We start from the raw sequence: 19,582 nt of genomic DNA, 5'->3' as shown, positions 1-19,582 counted from the left end.
TTCCCTCCATCACCACTGGTGCTCCCTTCATGGGAACAAATTCCAGGATATTAAGCCTCTCCCAGTGGCTTGGACGGCCTCCTCTCGCCATGAGGAAATCATTTTAGCTAGGTTGCATACTGAGTACTGTCTATTTAGCCATCGCCATTTGTTAAGTGGTGCTCCCCCGCCACTTTGTACTCACTGTGCTCAACCTTTGACAGTCCGCCATTTCCTGATGGATTGCTATTCCCATTTGTGTTTGCCATCTGAGTTATTGGCCGTTTTAGCAAACAATGTGTACATTTTACTTTTTATCCGTCATAGCAGTATGGCAAAGGTCATTTAATTTTTAGTTCAGGACCTCTTGTTTCTCTAGGGCATATTTTATAAACCTTCCTCCACATCCCTGTTTTCAGCCATTTTCTCTTCCATCATTTGGGATTAACGTGTAGTTGCTTTTAACTCCTCTCTTTGTCTTTGTGTTCTACAATCTGACATGGGCACGTATGAACCTAGTTGTCTTTGCACCCTAAAACAAAACAGAACATTCTTTTTGCTTGTTGTGCATATCTTACATATTGGCTGAAATAGTTTTGTCATGGCTAGCTCTCCCAGGAATCTCAGCAAAACTGAGTGTGACATAGTGCACTCACTCAAAGTCCATTGTATGTAAATTTAACATTCATTTATCATTAATAATCAATCAAATTTAAAAACAAAGACCATTATCACAGATAAAAAGTAGAAAATGACAGCTCTTCTGTCAGTCAAAAGATTTACAATTGGTAATGAAACAACTTTGAAAAGTAATAAGCTCCTCCTCATATGTGTATAGAAAAAAATGAATGTATATATCACAGTGACAAACAAAACTGAATCCCTAACCGAGTCGTCTTCATTGATTTGTATAATGAACGTACATGACCATCATGCAATTATACATGAATTTGAGTATTATATTAGCATATTTTTTAACAATGGTATGTTTGACACTGTTATATTGTCCAGTTTTTAAACTTAGAAAATAGATACAGCAAGGGTTCATACCAGTAAGTGAAAAATATTTGACTCAACATGAGAGTTCCTTGTTTATCATCAATAGTAAAAATAAGGTAAGTAAAGCAGATTGAAATTGTAAGTCTTTATAATGCCATTATCCTTACATAGGTGTACTTCGATTACAGCTTCTTCAACCTATCTCAACTGGTTTGAAATTTAATTCCAAAAGGAATTTGTGAGGTTACATTTTCCCAATTTAATGTATGGTGCTATAAAACATTGAAATTTTTTGGTTAATATGATGAAGAGAATAATGCAACATATTTGGAGAGGACGCATTATGTAGAGAAGCCCAAATGGAGTACCCAGTTTGGTGAGCACATCCTGTTTGGCAGTATGAAATGTGACTTGAATTAAGCTGTAGATATTAGGGATGAAATTGTTTGATCAATTCTTTGTTGCATTCTGTGCATGTAGCATTGAAGATTTAGACTTAGAAATCCCATTTGCATTGTAGAACATATAGCTGATAGGAGAAGAAAAAATAATTTGTGAGACAAGGAAATATTTCACTGCACAAAGCTCCAAATTGAAAAAAGGATCTGTGTTATTTTGTGAGAAATAAGATGATTTCAATAATTAAGATTTTTGTGCTGTATAATTCCTAATGTGGCTACAGAGTGGTTACGTAATGCAGCACAACCACAGAAATAGAAGCAGATCTCTTGTTTCAAGTTTGATATGATGATACGTCTCACTGCACTACAGGAAGCTGCACTTAAACCTATTGCCAGGTGTCAAAAAGGAAGAAAACATCATCTGTGAAAGCCTTCAGTGTAGGTTCAAATGAAGTAACACTTCCTTTGCATTTGCAAACATTATTGAAGTAAAATACCAATGGGGAAAAAATATAATGTCAACAGAAAATCGATGCAAGAATTCAGTGACCTGTAAATGAGTAGTCTAATGTAATTATACATTGTTGAATTTTTCTGTGAGACAGCATAGTAGCCACGTGTTTCAGAAAGGAAAATTTGTATAATCTTCAAGACTGAAATCAAAATATTTGGAGGTGAGTCCATGGCACAAATATACGTGGACTGAAGTATGGATCACCATATTTTGTGACAAAAGCAAGCAGATTGGTACCAGTGTAGCTGAATGTTACTTTGTAGTACTTGGTGGCTAATTAACGATGACAAGCTGGAGACTTGTCAGACTGACACACTATCAGTAGAACAGCATTAAAATTAATGGCAAGGAAGTTGCACAATAAAATTGATGGAGCATGAGTTTTGGAATAACTGGAGACTATATTCAGTAACATTAAATAACAGATCAAGTTTAGGGACAGTAAGAGGTTTCAGTTGTCTCCCAACCTCACCTATATAGAAGGAGATTTTTAACAGGTTAGTTTTAATAGCTTGTTATAAGTAGTATAAGCATAGTAGTGGCAAGGCTACAAATAGTAGAGCCAAGTGGACATTAGTGTAAGTAAATAGATGCAAAATATAAATAAGAACTATTACATATTACTGCTGTTTGTAAAAGCAAAGCTGTAGAATTGGAACAGTGATACATATCTTATTTTTGATATTATGTGAAAGGCTGTGTGTGTATCATACACCCATCCACCCTCCATCCCTCCGTCCGTCCATCCCCCCCCCCCCTCTCTCTCTCTCTCGCTCCCTCTCTCCCCCCTCCTCCTCCCTCCCTCATCCCACCACCAATCCCTGTCCACAACCTGTAGAGAAGTAGTCAACGTTTGTAGCTCTAGCAACATGGACTCAGTCTGAATGGAAGTCAAAGAAGGTTAAATGTCCTGTCAGCAACAAAGTCATTAGAGATGCAGCCACAATCAGAATGGGGAAGTATTCTGGCTAGCTGTGTCCTTATACAATTTAGGGAAACTGTGGAAAACCACAAGCAAGATTACCAGGTAGAAAATTTAACCCTGGTCTTCGTGAATGTAAGTCCAATGCCTCAGCTGCTGTGAGGAAGAAGAAATATTATGGTTTAATGTCCCATCAACAATGAATTCATTAGTGTTGGAACACATCACCAAATTGGAAAGGATGGACAATGGAAATTGGTCATGCTCTTTCGAAAGAACCATCTTGGCATTGGCTTAAGAAAGTTAGGTAAATTGCAGAAAACCTAAACCTACGTTGTTAGATGGGGATTTGAACTGCTGTCGTACTGAATAATAGTCCAGTGTCATACCACTGTGCAACCTTGATCAGTCATAATCACTCTACCTATTTTGTACAACTTTGTGCACAACCATAAGGAGAGGTGGGCTACACAGTGATGCAGCAATTGTCATCGTAGGAAAGCTGGACAAGAGCAGAAATGATTAGCGAGCAAGTTAACACAGCAAACAGAAGATTTATTTAACTTGTATTTCTCCAAGTGAAGGAAGACTCATTACAAATATTGTAGCAAGAAATAAAGTCCAGCTATCAGTGTCCAGAAGGAAGAGGCCTGCTGAGCATGAACAGCGGTATTGTAGTTAGGAGGCTCCAAGTACTAGTGGATTGAGTGGCTGCCATTGTGGTGACAGAGGGCGCTCATAGTACTGAGTGGGTGCACACCATTGTGGCTGCCGAATCCTGTCCAACTGCTATCGGTGTCAGATGGAAACATGCCATTCCGTTACGAACTTCACGACACCTGTGGGGTGGTATCGATATGTGATACCACACTACCAACTGTCTCAGCAAGAACAATTAGCATTTCCTTTGATGCAAGTGGATATGGTTGTACTTGAAGAAGATAAGTCAGTAACTGCTAATTGAACAAAGTTGGATATGCATGGGATTTTATCCCTCTATGACAAAGTATCCACTTTATAGGGTGGCCAAAATATTATTTTTTTAAAGTTCCAAATTCATGCTATTCTGAATTCAGCTTAGAGACGACATAAATCCTAATGTGACTTTTTCTTTTTTTGTGTAACCAAAAGGGAAGGAGGGATGCATCTTGTGGAATCTTCACAAGTGGATTTTGAGTGTACACCAGTGCATACATGTTGGTGAATGAAAAGATGAGAATGTGTTATGAGTTTCCCAGTATTGTAAGTACAACTGTTGTAAATTTCATGCCCTGTGAAGTTTTCCAGTGGTTGTAGTTTTGAGAGGTCTGATGGAGAAAATGATATAATGCTTCCAAGCGAAATGGCACAATAGTTAAACCATTCTGGTTTATGATTTCTGTGGTTTCCTTTAGTTGCTTAGGGCCAGGGTGGCTCTCGTGAAAAGGACATAGCTTCTGTGTTCAACCAGAGCTTGCGTCCAGGAATGGCTGATTAAGAAAATTGATCATGATTATGAAGGTGAGCAGATTAACCCAAGTTTCAATTGGCTGTTAATATACTTTACAGAAGTAGGTGCTCCCAATTGATGTATAGTTTGACATCAGCACTAGAATGATTTTTTCCTTCACCTTACTCCATTCATGGATGTTACATAGGAAGAACAATTCTCAGAACCCTTTGTACAAGTGTGAATTTGTGTCATTTTACTATTAAGGAGGTCATTATGCAGTCAGACAAATATGGTAGTGTTGGATCTCAGAATTTTGAGAATAAGGCTCTAATCAACGCAAAATGTCTTTCTTGGAGCATTACTCACAGGAGTTTGATATTTTGCTACAAAAAAGGAATTAAATGACGTACACCATGTTGTCCTGTATTCAAAATTTATCAAGATATTAGTTGTACATTGGAAGACTATTTCTCTCTATATATCATTTTGCTTTTTATTATTCTGTTTCCACTTATTCTAGATAGCAAGTAGCAGGTCATAAGTGATTGTCCTAACCCCAAATGTATGACTATTGCAGTAAATGAAATATTGTAAAGTTTATTCTACTCTCTCATAGCACGCAATAATTTATAATTTTTAAAGTGAAATATATTGTGCTTTGGACTTTGCTTCTGAATAATGCATTCTGATTTTAAATTTGCATCATTGTTTACACCATCCATTATTTTTAAATTTTTATTGAGTAAAAATTTAAAAATAATGGAATATTAAGAGTACATCAATTGATAGGCGTAATATGATATACAATTTATGCAAAATTTAATTAGTTATTGAAATCGAGATACGTTTTGATACATCCAGCATGTTGATTTCAATTACTACATTTGGTTACTAATGTTATCCTTTTGTACATGCTTTGAAAGAAAGTAATAATGTTTTCCACATTGGTGCCATAAGATGACTAACTTGTTCTTACAATTTTCCCATGTGAACTCAGTCATTAGGAACATTGTGCTTTGGGAGAATTTTCATTAGATAAAAAGTTATACTACAAGTTCCTCAGGTTTTTATTTAGTAAAGACAGCATTTTCTGCTGTATACTGTATGGCACAATTCATCGTACCTCAAATGCAATTCTTGTTTTCTGAGAGAGGACTGTTGAACAGGACATTAAAACTCTTGTTACAAGACCTTGCCAATATGATTACTGTGCCATAATTGTCCCCATATTCTTTGATGAACATTTTATGCAATGTAACTGTTTTATTTGCTACACACACATCTATATAAATGAATCCTGTCTTATGCCAAAGTGCTGCAGTGTCAGCCATTGTCAAGTATTCATTGGAAGTGGAGGAGAAAAAATAAAATCACCAAGATCGTTGGTTTACTCCACTGCTGCTTTCACAACTTTATATATGCATACCATACCTATTTACAGCATTAATGAAGTCCAAAGTGTTGCAAATAAAAATTCATTTTATTCACTACTTATGTCAAAAGTTCATCAAAAATTAAATTATATACAATACTCATTTTTCATAACTGGTTCTGATGCAGGAGACAACGTGTATAGTTATTATGAAGATTTTCCTGTAGAGATGATGCACATAAGCTGGTTTTATCTATCTTTTTTGAAGGTAATTTTTAATATTTCTCGTTGGACACCTGTAATCAATCAGAAAATGTATAATTTTTAAAGTTTCTGTATGCTAAGGGTGATTCTGTCATTAAAAGGCAGCTGGTAAAGGAACATTAATTGAAATTCATTTTCCTATATTAAAGAAGAAGCAAAAAATAAAAAAATTGCAATGACAAGTCAATTAACGGCACACAAAAAATATGCAAATAAAGATGTACTACATACACTTAACATTTGTGAAAGCTGTAACGCCATATAGTTTATACACAACTAAAAATGAATTTTTACCACAAATTAGCTACTCAGTGATTCACTGATGATTAAGATTACAGAAACGTACATAATCTCTGTACTGCATGTTTTTAACTCATAGGATTGAAGTAGCCATGTGCTAGCAAGAGATAGCTGTTACCTTGGACAAACTGCAGCCTAAAGTTGAAATTCTATCATCACCAGTATTGTGAAATTGTCCAGTCTGTCAAAAAAAATCATAATGTAAATGAAACTGGGTTCCCAGAAAATAAATATAATGCACTGAAATTATTCAGTGGTTACTTCCTCACAGTGACAGGCTACTTTCAAGAAACAGCATGCTTGTGCAAAGGTATGAATCCAGGTTGGCCTCACACTTCTGATGACATGGTGGAAAGAATTTGCAAAATGTTTGAACAGAGTTTACGAAAGTCTATTCACCACGCAAACAGAGAACTGGCAAACAGAGAACTGGCAATGCCTCATATGACTTGTCTGGTAAATGTTAAAGTGTGGTTTGGTCTGTAAACCACACAGACTATAATAAGCGCAAGCTCATCAGTTTGCTGATAAAAAAGAAATATTTGACTTAAGCAGTGCTCTGCTAGAGGATATGGAATATGATACATTTTTACCATGGTTAATTTTCAGTGATGAAACATCATATTGTGTTAGCAGTAAAGTAAACTGACATAATGTGTGCATGTGGGAACTCCAGAACCCTCATGACATTACTGAGCATGGAAGAGACTCAAATAAAGTGAATGTTTTTTGTGGTATTTCCTGTGGAAAATGTATGGTCCCTCCTTCTTTTAGGAAAACACAGTGATTTGAATAAGCTATCTTCAAATGCTGCAGAACTGTGTTTTTACAACTTCAGGAGGACTACGATGAACTCATTTTCCAACAGGGGGACCTCCTCCAAGCTCGCACAACATACATCAGTTTATCAATGACACTCTGCCTCAACGCTGGACAGGGCGCATGGCTCCCAAGACACGGCCTGTATTCTTGGCCTCCAAGATCACCAGACACGACTCCATGTAATATTTTCTTGTGGGGATATGTGAAGCAAAGTATGTTCATCTCCCCTTTACGTTCTGACATAGAAATAGTGCAGAACAAAATAACAGCCGCTACAACTTCCGTAAAAGCAGATACATTGTGTAAACTATCGTCTACAGGTTGTTCGTGCTGCTACTAGTGGACACATTGGGCATTTGTAAAACCATAGCTAAAACTTAAAGTTTATTTTGCAATTTATCCATGTCTGTAGCATATTTTTATAAATAAATATCTCTGTGCATGCATCTGTATTACATTTACGTCAGCAAACACTGCAAAACAGTAGACAGTTTAAAACATGCAATTCTTCAGTTGTTGTTGTGGTCTTCAGTCCTGAGACTGGTTTGATGCAGCTCTCCATGCTACTCTATCCTGTGCAAGCCTGTCCATCTCCCAGTACCTACTGCAGCCTACATCCTTCTGAATCTGCTTAGTGTATTCATCTCTTGGTCTCCCTCTACGATTTTTACCCTCCACGCTGCCCTCCAGTACTAAATTGGTGATCCCTTGATGCCTCAGAACATGTCCTACCAACCAATCCCTTCTTCTAGTCAAGTTGTGCCACAATTCTATTCAATACCTCCTCATTAGATATGTGATGTAACCATCTAATCTTCAGCATTCTTCTGTAGCACCACATTTCGAAAGCTTCTATTCTCTTCTTGTCTAAATTATTTATTGTCCATGTTTCACTTCCATACATGGCTACACTCCTTCAGGAGATTACAAAATGTATTGTATCACTGAAAAGTGCTAATTTCTCTGGCTATGACAATATTAAATCTCCCATGCCTGATCTTCCAGTTACCCACCACCTCCCAAAGTCTCACCATCCAGCCTTGAGCAGCATTCTCTAACTCAGTATTACCCAGGACTGAAGCAACTGAATTACGTTCCCTGCCACGATTTGACTACCTCTCATTGTGCCCTTCAATAAGCAATGTCTTGCCCACTATCCTTCCCACCCCTCCCATAGTGGTACACCCAACCCACAAAATATACTCGTCCATCCCTACACAACCCCTGCTCCCAATCCCTTACCTAATGGCTGATATCCTTGTAATAGATTTAGATGCAAGACCTGTCCCATACATCCTCCCCCCACCATCACAACTTTCCCATCAAAGGCAGGGATACCTGTGAAACCAGTCATATGGTCTACAAGCTAAGCTGCTACCACTGTGCTGCATTCTATGTCGGCATGGCAACCAATAAGCTGTCTGTCCGCGTGAATGGCCACTGATAAACAGTGGCCAGAAAACAACTGGATCACCCTGTTGCTGAGAAAACCATCCAACATGACATTCTTCATTTCAATGACTGCTTCACAGTCTGTGCCATATTCATCCTTCCACCAACATCAGCTTTTCTGAACTGCACAGGTGTCTGAAATATGTTCTACGTTCGCATAACCCTCCTGGCCTCAACTTTCGTTTGTCATAGTCCTCAACCATGTAGATCCTTTGTTGTTCCCATTCCAGCACTACACAGCCCTCTATTCCACCAACACACCTAGTCTTTTTACTTCTCCCCTTTTCCGCTACCCCCTCTACCTCTGTCTAATGTCCTGACTGCACCTACCTGCCCTACCCTCTCTCCACCTCGTGCCTGCATGCTCGCCAGCAGCTCTTTACCATCCCCCACCCCTACCCTGCTATCCCTCCCCCTCCCCATCCCAGCCTCCTCCTTACTCCCACCCAGTTGCCTTTCCCCTCATGCACTGCTGCAGCTGCCAGAGACTGTGTGTGTGTGTGTGTGTGTGTGTGTGTGTGTGTGTGTCCGCACGCGCGCATGTGTCGTCTGTTATTGACAAAGGCCTTGTTAGCCAAAAGCTTATTTGTGACTGCCTATCTGCAACTCAGCATCTCCGTTAAATGGTGAGTAGCACCTATCCTTTTCATAATATTGTTAGACTTACATTAAGCAATTTCAAACAAACGTCAATGACCTGCTACAATCAGATGTAGGCATTTATGGTCATGCAATAAATGAAAATATCTTTGGTGGGAGCTGGATAAAAAAGTAAAATGGAATCAATACATAAATAAACCTTTCAGGAAGCTCAGTTTAACATGTTTTGCACTTAAAACTATCTCTTTTGATTATGCTTGATATTACCTTCTGCAGCATTGCACTGACTCAACTGAAAGGAGCAATAAGAGTAATGCATAAAGCAAAGAGCTGCACATCTTGCAGAGGCATCTTTAAGGTTCTTCTAATTCTTATACTCCTTGACAATTGTCACTGCTGATAATAAAGAATATCTTTCAGGTAGACTGAGATTTTTAGAATCACAATACAAGACAAAAAAAGTTTTATTTCGATTCTACCTATATGCTATTTACAATGTTGCAAAGGTGTTCAACAGACTCGCTTCTACAATAAAGCAAGAAATTGGGAATAGCAACCATTTCAAAAGAACGTTAAAAATATACCTTAGTAGCCACTTCTACATATTATTTGAATGTCCAGATTAAAGGACTAAAATGCTATGTTAGCTGATGGCAAGTAGCAATGTTTATTGTATAGATGCAAGACAAATGGTAGTGTGTCATAAACAGGACTCTGTTGTTATGGATGCACATAACTATTATGCTTCAAAAATAACTGTGTGTTCACATAAATAATTTAACAGGGTGAAGGTAACAACATGTCAAAGGATAATGCCCACCTTCAGAGAAACTGGTGTTGGAGCAAAGTGTCCAAATAGCCTGGATCGTGAAGCAGCCATTGAAATCAAGCATGTTGTTCTCAGCAGCATGCTCTGCCACTGGTCATCAACTCTGCTCTTGGACACAGTTTGAAGGTTCCCATTCAATTTAGTTGGTAGTCATGTCGACATAAAATTTTGTGCAGAAATTATGCCAAAGTTTTCACAGCTGGCCCTGCTTTGACAAGATAAGCCTGTGACAGGACTGGAGTAGGATGTACTGGCTGGGTGTATGAAACAGATTTTGCACCTGGATGGTCCACTGTGGTATGACGTGGTACAAGGAAGGACTAGGTTATCATGCATAGATTGATATGATAGCGAACTGTGGGGAGGGTTCAGGATTGTAGGTTGGATGTTCCTGGGAAACAGTACATTTTGGTTGATGCAGTCTGTGGTGATATAGGGCAAATGAGGGAGAGGGAGGGCGGTGTATCTTTGTAGCTGAGAGTGGTCACAGTATTAGGTATGTATGTGGATATGGCACAGGAAAACTGTCTGTGAACTAGATTTTGGGGACAGTGCCTGCTTTTGAAAACCTCTGTAAGAACCTCAAAAGACTGTGCAGGGATTCATCATCAGTGCAGATGGGATGTCCACGAGTAGTCAGACTAAATGAGAAAGTTCTTTTGATGCGGAATGGATGGCAACTATTAAAATACAGGTATTGTTGGTGGTTAGTGGGCTTGACATGGTCACAGGTTTAGAGAGATGCATCACAGAGATGGACGTCAATGTCTAGGAAAGTGGCATGTTGGGCTGAGGAGGAAGAGGCAAAGTGAATGGAAGAAAAAGTTCAAGCTGTGGAAGAATGATGATGGGGTGTCTTGGTGGCCCTGTGTCCAGATCACAAAGATATAATCAATGTACCTGAATGAGACAAGGGGTTTGGTATTATATAGATGTCCCATAAAGAAGTTGCCATAGGTGGGTGCCATGCAGAATGTCCATGTCTGTCCACAAATTTATTTGTGTATCTTTTCCTCAAAGGAGAAGTAGTTAAGTATAGGGCTGCAGATAGATAGATGTATAAGGAATGAGATGGTGGATTCAGAGTCAGTAGGACACCACGAGAGGTAGTGTTCGATAGTGGCAAGGAGCACGAGAGATGTCAGTATGCAGCGAGATATTGTGAACTATGATGATTAGGGATCCAGGTGGTAATGGGTTGTGGATGGGAAGGAAACTGTTTGTGTCTTTTATAAGGGAGCTTAGGCTGTGGGGAATTGTTTGGAGGTGTTGGTCAACAAGAGCTGAGATATTTCAGTGCGAACACTCACCAACTACAGTGAAGTGCCAGGACTGTTACATTTATGGATTTTGGGCAGCATGCAGAAGGTGAGTGTGCAGGGCCTGGTTGCGAAGAAGAGGCAGATGGATTTGGAACAGAGCTTCTGGAATGAGCCTAAGGACTTCAGTATGGATTGGATGCTATTGGATTTCTGGGTTGATATCACTATGGCACGGCTTGTAGGTGGAGGTAGTCATACAGTTGGCAAATGCTTTCTCTCATGTGATCGCTATGATGCATCCTGTCTGCAGGGAGGATGATTAAATTGGGGGTCTGTGTTGAGGTTGTGGAGATGTAATGCCTCTGTTGATATATTTGTGTTCCAGGAAAGGGATCTGGAACAGGATGGTGAAGCCAAGTTGGAGGTAAGGAATTCCTAAAAGGTTACCATGCAGTGGTTGGGTGGGATTGGCAAGGGAGGAGGGTTGTAGTTGGATGGCAGTATGAACTGCGTGAGGCAGTGGTCAATACTAGTATTGAGTTGGAAAGATTGGTGGCAAAGAAGTGTTTCCACTGTAGGGATTGGGAGAGGGAGTGTAGGCCTTTAACAAGTCCAGTTCATGATTGGACATGGGTGAGAAGAGGAAGGTGAGGTCTTGTTTGATAGGACTGGATTCTTTTGTAAGATTGAGAGATCATTGATGGATAATTTGACAGCAGTGTTTTGGGTTTGCTTAGGTTCTGGGTTTTGTGGGATGTTTGGAGGGAGTTTTGGGGGTTGTAGAAGAAGGAAGAGGTCAGCAAGCAGTATTTGGATGCTATGAGGGTAGGATGGGTACTAATGAGTAGTGTTATTCCGTGGCAGCAATATACAGTAATATCAATAAACTGAACACTGTTGCAGGTGGTGTCTGGAGTGCTCCAAGTGTTGGAAGACAAGGATTTAATTTGAGAGATATGCAGTTGGGACTGCACAGTAACAATATCTTGCAGAGTGGTTCACAGATGCCGTTATTGTGGTGATTTCTTTTCCCTAGTAACAGGTTAGTGGGGGCACAGGGATCAGAACAATCTGGAGTTTTGAAGATTATTGTGAAAGGACAGGTGGCATCCAGAGATGGAATTTTTTCATGGTTAGACCATTGCAGGGAGAGGAGGTGGGTGGGTGGGGGTGGGGGAAATTGCATAGCATATGCAGCATTTAAGGAACAGGATTTGGGACTGGGTTTCAACTATGGATAGGGATACTTTCCTGAAATGATGTACTGAGAAATCCATTGCCCAGTGTGCTGAAGATCTTATTGAGATCTTCACAGACTTGCACTATCCCCCAAACATAGTCTGCAGACATATTTCCCGTGTAATCCCCCCCCCCCCCTCAATCCTCTGACCACTCCCAAGAACTAGTCGCAAAGGAGGATCCTCCTCATCACCCTGTATCACCATGGACTGCTTTCAGCATTTGGCTAACACATGGACTTGCCTGTCAGCCTAAAGCAGTATTGTCTTTCCTCACCATTCAACTGACACTTGTGTCTTCAGCGAATGAACTGATGGCATATGGGTGTACTAGAAGTGTGCTTCATATTCAAGTGCTTCCCAGTCAAACCTACAAAAAGGGTTCTCTTACACTAACATATGCATTTTTCAACAAACTTCTGGAGCACTGTACTGACAGAGATGTATCCACTTCCAGAAGTTTTCCATTTTGTGTATTTCCAGGTGTCAGGAACTCTTACTTTCTGTGATTTATCTGTACACAGTTTACACTTATAAAATCGGTGTTGTTGAAGAAGCAGACTTACAACTAAAAGAATCATGATAGCTAATGATTTTAATATAAAATGTAATGAATGAATCCAGTGAATCACTGATCTCACCCCGTCATCTGATTTCAAGCCAAACTTCAAGGAATTCACAATAAAGACAAAGAGAACTGCAACCTGTATAGATAATAGTATGTAAAATTATGCATTTGATGATACAAAAAAATTCTGCATTGATTTAGGGAAATCTAATCATTCTGCATTGTTTCTGGAGCCACCAAAACATATTAACCATAAATTAGGAAAGCATGCATCAAACAATACTTTAGTAAATAAAATATACACTTGTTCTACTGCAGACTTAAACAGGCCAATGGGTCATTGTAATATAAGTTCTAAAAATTATGACAATTTCATGAAAGCTTTTTTGTGTGTTTTTAAAGAGTCTGCCATAAAAAATTACAAGCATAATAAAATCAACACCTGTTGGTATAAAAGCACCAAGCGGTAAAAAAGACGCAATGAACTAAACACACAGATTTTATGAACTACGTAAAACAGTATAGAACTGTAATTAGATGGGTGGTAAAGGCAATAAAAGAAACAGCGTACACACCAAATTCATTCTGAACCATACAAAAAGTCCACAAATCTCTAAAATTAAATTAAGTGATAATTTCAAATCCTTCAGAAACAGAGCAGAATATTTCAATGAATTTTTTTTTATAAATATATCAGAATGAGATGTTGATGTAACGTGTTACCTAGATAATGTCCACCTCTTCAATTTCAATACCCACTAGAATAATTAAAATAGTTCCTAGTTTAAAATCAGAACCCCTGTCTGTAATAATTAGTCAGTCATTTGATGCAGAATGTGTCCCAGATGCTCTAAACTATGCGCAAAGGAAGATTCAGTAAGCTACCAAGCAGTAAATCTCCTCCAAGTATTTGAAAAAATTGTTGCAACGGAGATCCTAAATTTCATGGCAAAATCTAATATCATCACATTAAATCTGTGCAGCATCCAGAAAGGGAAGAGTACAATAAGAGCCATCAAAAAATTCTCTGAGAAAATGTGTTTATCTTTGGACAAGGCCCAAAAAGTCAGGAATTTTTCTGTGACCTTACAAGGGCTTTTGACTGTGTAAACCAGTTCCTACTACTCCATAAATTAGGTAGATATGGAATTAACAATAGTGAAATGGGTCAAATCATATTCAATAGATAGAAAGCAAAGTAGTGTTGTAATATCAGGTATAAGAAGTTATTTCTCAGACTGGAAAATTATTTCATGGGGAGCCCCAAAAGTTCCATTCTACGTCTCCAGTGATGCATGCACATACTTTAAAAAGCCCGTGCATGTGGCAGTGCTATGTCATCCACAAAAGGTGCCCAGACTTTTGTTTATGGGTGGGGGTTCACCATCAGAGCCCACCATGGGCCCCAGTCTATTTAAGGCTATCCTAACTATGTTCGACCTCAGTTATCTACGTGTATTGCTACAGCTCTTTATGAACACAATTGGTTCCTCCTTAATGTTACTTAAATACTGTGTTTAGTTGTTAATGCTTCCCTGGAATAAAGTTGTGTTCAGTCTACTGGTTGTGTTGCACTTATACCTAATTACAACACGATTGGTGATGAGTGTGGTCCCAATCTCCATGCAAATTTCTGCTCTGGTTGGTCCTCCATTTATTCTAACAATGGGTGATGGTGTTACAGAGGACATTTTATGTCAGTTGGTCGAACAGCAAGAGTCATTCGACATGGCATTGCACCACCAATCACAGGTGCTGGACGAAACTCAGGTACTTTGATCATTGGCTTCTGTTTTATCTAATCGGCACACTCCTCAGTCTGTGTCACCTGCTGTTTTGCCCTCCACAGCACCCATGCTTTATCTGCCTCCCTTATCTACATACCATTAGTCTGTTGAGGAATGGGATGCATACCAGAAACGTCTGCGACAACACCTTCAAGCTTGTGAGATTACTGATGCTATTTTATGTCATGCCTTGTACCTTTCATAGGTATCGCCAAGAATGTTTCAAGTCCTATGACAACTTTCTCCTTTTCAGGATCTTTCTTCTTTAATGTTTGACCAAATGTGTGAACTTCTTTCAAAATACTACTGTAAGCCCACCCATATCTTCACATCCTGGGCTGAGTTTACCGCTGTAGGAAGCAACCACATCAGTCCTATTGAGCATGGGCGGCTGAACTCCATGAGTTACGTCTTAATCGTTGTTTTGTGTCTGATGTGCATAAGGAGCTGTATGCTGATCAGATGGTGAGAGATGCTATCATTTGTTTAGTTCCGGATCGTGAGCTGCGAAAGCGACGCCTCTAGGGTGAAAACCCATCCCTCTCCAAGGTTTTAGCTATTGTACAGTCATTCGAGGTGCTTTGGGTAACCAAACTGAGTCATGGTGTGAGGTATCAGCAATCCAACCTTCTCCTCCACACTGAACTTCAAATAGTTTGCAGAAGGAAAACAAGGTCACAGTGGTCCACTCATGATCACAGCGTCAAGGTGGCTGGCTTCGCTCCCAGGAGTAGCCTCACCAACACAGTAAACAGCAATGGACACTTTCCACTCTCCCATCCCACCTTTATTGTTTCATTAATAATGAGTGCCTACACTGCCCAAAACAGTGGGCTACATGACATAATTGCAACAAAAAAGGTCACATTGCATCTATTTGTAATGCAGAAATTCAACACACTAATTCTAATGTGGATATGTATGTAAACATTGTATTGGCTAATTCTGTTGCACCAAACAATCTTTTCATTGCTGTGATGGATTTTTGTAAAGTACTCCACATGCACACAGATACAGGAGCTGCAGTAACCTTGTTAAACTCATAAACTTATATGGATTTGGCTCCTCTCCACTTCTCCCTGAGTCACGGAAGTTAATAAATTACAATAAACAGAGCATTTCTATTCTTGGCCAATTCCCTACCCCAGTGACCGACATTTCTTGTTGTAAATAATGCATGCATAGAGAATCTTTTTGGATTAGATGCTTTCAAGGTGTTTGGTTTTACCATTTCAGATGAAGTGAATTTACCGGTAGTGTCTAAGTAAATGCCGTATACACAGTTAGACACACTGTGTTCTGAGTTTTCCTCTTTGTTCTCTTCTGGAATGGGGTGTGCCAACAATTTTCAAGTGCACATTACATGAAACATTCTGCTCAGTCTTGTTTTTTCAGGGTCCATTTGGTTCCAGTGGCACTCAGGGAACAAGTCAAAGATGAATTATATCGCCACACGGAATACGGCACTGTTCAGCCTATTGCATCAAGTAAATGGTCTACCACCCCTTAGTCATAGTAAAGAAACTTTCGGGCTGGTTATACGCCTGCAATGATTTTAAAGTTTCTGTGAAAGCACAGTGTATAGTGGATACATCCCAATTTGCCCAGAAAAACTCTTAGTGAAATTATCAGGTGGTCAATATTTCTCAAAAATTGACTTGTCGATTGCTTTTCTACAACTCCCTTTAGATACAGAGTCACAACATATGTAAGTTGTCAATATCCCTTTTGACCTGTGCCAATACTTGCTGTTGTCTTTTGTAGTCACTAGCACTCCCGAATTTTTCAATGTTTTTTGGAACAACTTAAAGCGTCTTTGGCAGGTTGTGGAAACGATTTGGATGACACTGTAGTTTCCGGTACCTCTACTGAGGATCACTTACACAATCCCTGTACTCTTTTTTTCTGTCCTCCAAGTGGCCAGGTTGAAGTTTAATTTAGGAAAATGTCAATTTTTTTCAACCTTCTATCATTTCTCTTGGGTTTGAAGTTTCTCACGAGGGTCTAAAATCCCCGCGCATCAACAAGTTTCTGCTGTTGTATCACTTCCACACCCTATGTCAGTCATAGAACTTCAGGTTTTTCCAAGCAAGTCACCTACTACCATAAATTTAAGCCTGGGGCAGCAACAATCGCGCAGCCGTTACATGCGTTGTTGCGCAAGGGAGTCTCAGTTTTGCTAGTCGCCAGCCTGTGAAACTGCATTTTCTAACCTTAAGATCATGTTATAATCTGCGCCTAGCTTAGTTACTTACCAACAAAGCCTCCATCTGGTTCTTGCGACCCATGTTTCACAGTACAGGTTGGGGGCAGTACTGGCTCATAGATATCCCAATGACTCCAAGCAGCCTATTGCTTATGCCAAAAAATGCTGACTTCTGCTCAAAATGGAAAGCTTTTGCCATTGTATATGCTGTGAAGAAATTCCATGTTTTCCTCTATGGTACCAAATTCCACCCGGCCACTGATCACAAACCATTGCTTTCCTTATTCAGATAAAGTGCCACATTGCATTCAATGCTCCGCTCTTTTCCTTTTGTATTACAGCTACGAAATTCATTTCCACCCTATGAATCAACATGTGGATGCCAATGCTTTGTCCCACTGCTGGCCAGTGCAGACGTGAGATTTGATCATAAGAAATTGCTTTGTTTCCACATTGATGGAGTGCCACACAGCAGACGGTTGACGGTTTTCCTGTAACTAGCACATGGATTGTGAAGGTTGTAGCTTTGTATACCATTTTGTAGTAGGCCATAACATTCGAAAAACATGGTTGGCCGGATTCACCACCTTCCTCTGCGACCAACCCCCTCCGTAATTATTACAGCTTTTGACATCAATTCTCTGTTGTGGATGATGTTCTGCTTTTAGACATGGATTACGCAGCCCCTCAGGTAGTGATCCCCCAATGCTTCGTTCGGAGGTTCTCCATTTTTTATATGCAGATCACTGGGGTGTGTCAAGCACAAAATCACTGACCTGTCAACATCTACATTTATACTCCGCAAGCCACCCAACTTTGTGTGGCGGAGAGCACTTTACGTGCCACTGTCATTACCTCCCTTTCCTGTTCCAGTCGCGTATGGTTCGCGGGAAGAACGACTGCCGGAAAGCCTCAGTGCGCGCTCGAATCTCTCTAATTTTACATTCGTGATCTCCTCAGGAGGTATAACTAGCGGGAAGCAATATATTCAATACCTCATCCAGAAACGCACCCTCTCAAAACCTGGACAACAAGCTACACCGCGAAGCAGAGCGCCTCTCTTGCAGAGTCTGCCACTTGAGTTTGCTAAACATCTCCGTAACACTATCACACTTACCAAATAACCATGTGATGAAACGTGCCGCTCTTCTTTGGGTCTTCTCTATCTCTTCTGTCAACCCGACCCAGTACGGATCCCACACTGATGAGCAATACTCAAGTACAGGTCGAACGAGTGTTTTGTAAGCCACCTCCCTTGTTGATGGACTACGTTTTCTAAGGGCTCTCCCAATGAATCTCAACCTGGCACCCGTCTTACCAACAATTAATTTTATATGATCATTCCACTTCAAATCATTCCGCATGCATACTCCCAGATATTTTACAGAAGTAACTGCTACCAGTGTTTGTTCCGCTATCATATAATCATACAATAAAGGATCCTTCTTTGTATGTATTCACAATACATTACATTTGTCTATGTTAAGGGTCAGTTGCCACTCCCTGCACCAAGTGCCTATCCGCTGCAGATCTTCCTGCATTTTACTGCAATTTTCTAATGCTGCATCATCTGCGAAAAGCCGCATGGAACTTCCGACACTATCTACTCGGTCATTTATATATATTGTGAAAAGCAATGGTCCCATAACATTCCCCTGTGGCACGCCAGAGGTTACTTCAATGTCTGTAGACGTCTCTCCATTGAGAACAACATGCTGTGTTCTGTTTGCTAAAAACTCATCAATCCAGCCACACAGCTGGTCTGATATTCCGTAGGCTCTTACTTTGTTTATCAGGCGACAGTGCGGAACTGTATCAAATGCCTTCCGTAAGTCAAGGAAAATGGCATCTACCTGGGAGCCTGTATCTAATATTTTCTGGATCTCATGAAAAAAATAAAGCGAGTTGGGTCTCACACGATCGCTGTTTCCAGAATCCATGTTGATTCCTACTGAGTAGATTCTGGGTTACCAGCAGTGACATGATACGCGAGCAAAAAACATGTTCTAAAATTCTACAACAGATCGATGTCAGAGATATAGGTCTATAGTTTTGCACATCTGCTCGATGACCCTTCTTGAAGACTGGGACTACCTGTGCTCTTTTCCAATCATTTGGAACCTTCTGTTCCTCTAGAGACTTGTGGTACACGTTCTGTTAGAAGGGGGGCAAGTTCTTTCGCATACTCTGTGTAGAATCGAATTGGTATCCCATCAGGTCCAGTGGACTTTCCTCTGTTGAGTGATTTCAGTTGCTTTTCTATTCCTTGGACACTTATTTCAATGTCAGCCATGTTTTCGTTTGTGCGAGGGTTTAGAGAAGGAACTGCAGTGCGGTCTTCCTCTGTGAAACAGCTTTGGAAAAAGGTGTTCTGTATTTCAGCTTTACGCGTGTCATCCTATGTTTCAATGCCATCATCATCCCAGAGTGTCTGGATATGCTGTTTCCAGCCACTTACTGATTTAACGTAAGACCAGAACTTCCTAGGATTTTCTGTCAAGTCGGTACATAGAATTTTACTTTCGAATTCAGTGAAGTCTTCACGCATAGCCCTCCTTACACTAACTTTGACATCATTTAGCTTCTGTTTGTCTGAGAGGTTTTGGCTATGTTTAAACTTGCAGTGAAGCTCTCT

The 19,582-nt window shown here is 39.9% G+C and overlaps 1 protein-coding gene across 1 annotated transcript in view; it reads right to left on the bottom strand.

Annotated features, from left to right (window-relative positions):
* Positions 1 to 5,086: 5,086 nt before the first annotated feature.
* LOC126203863 (histidine protein methyltransferase 1 homolog) overlaps positions 5,087 to 19,582 on the bottom strand; it is a 59,408-nt gene continuing 44,912 nt past the window's right edge. The window contains exon 5 of the mRNA XM_049938239.1: positions 5,087 to 5,915. Within this exon, the coding sequence (XP_049794196.1) occupies positions 5,869 to 5,915 (47 nt within the window). The 3' untranslated portion in view covers positions 5,087 to 5,868. The remainder of the gene's footprint in view (positions 5,916 to 19,582) is intronic.

Source organism: Schistocerca nitens, chromosome 9 (assembly GCF_023898315.1).
Source record: "Schistocerca nitens isolate TAMUIC-IGC-003100 chromosome 9, iqSchNite1.1, whole genome shotgun sequence".
NCBI classification, from domain to species: domain Eukaryota; kingdom Metazoa; phylum Arthropoda; class Insecta; order Orthoptera; family Acrididae; genus Schistocerca; species Schistocerca nitens.
Note: the sequence above shows the minus strand (reverse complement) of the source record. Positions and strands in the feature narration are given on the sequence as shown.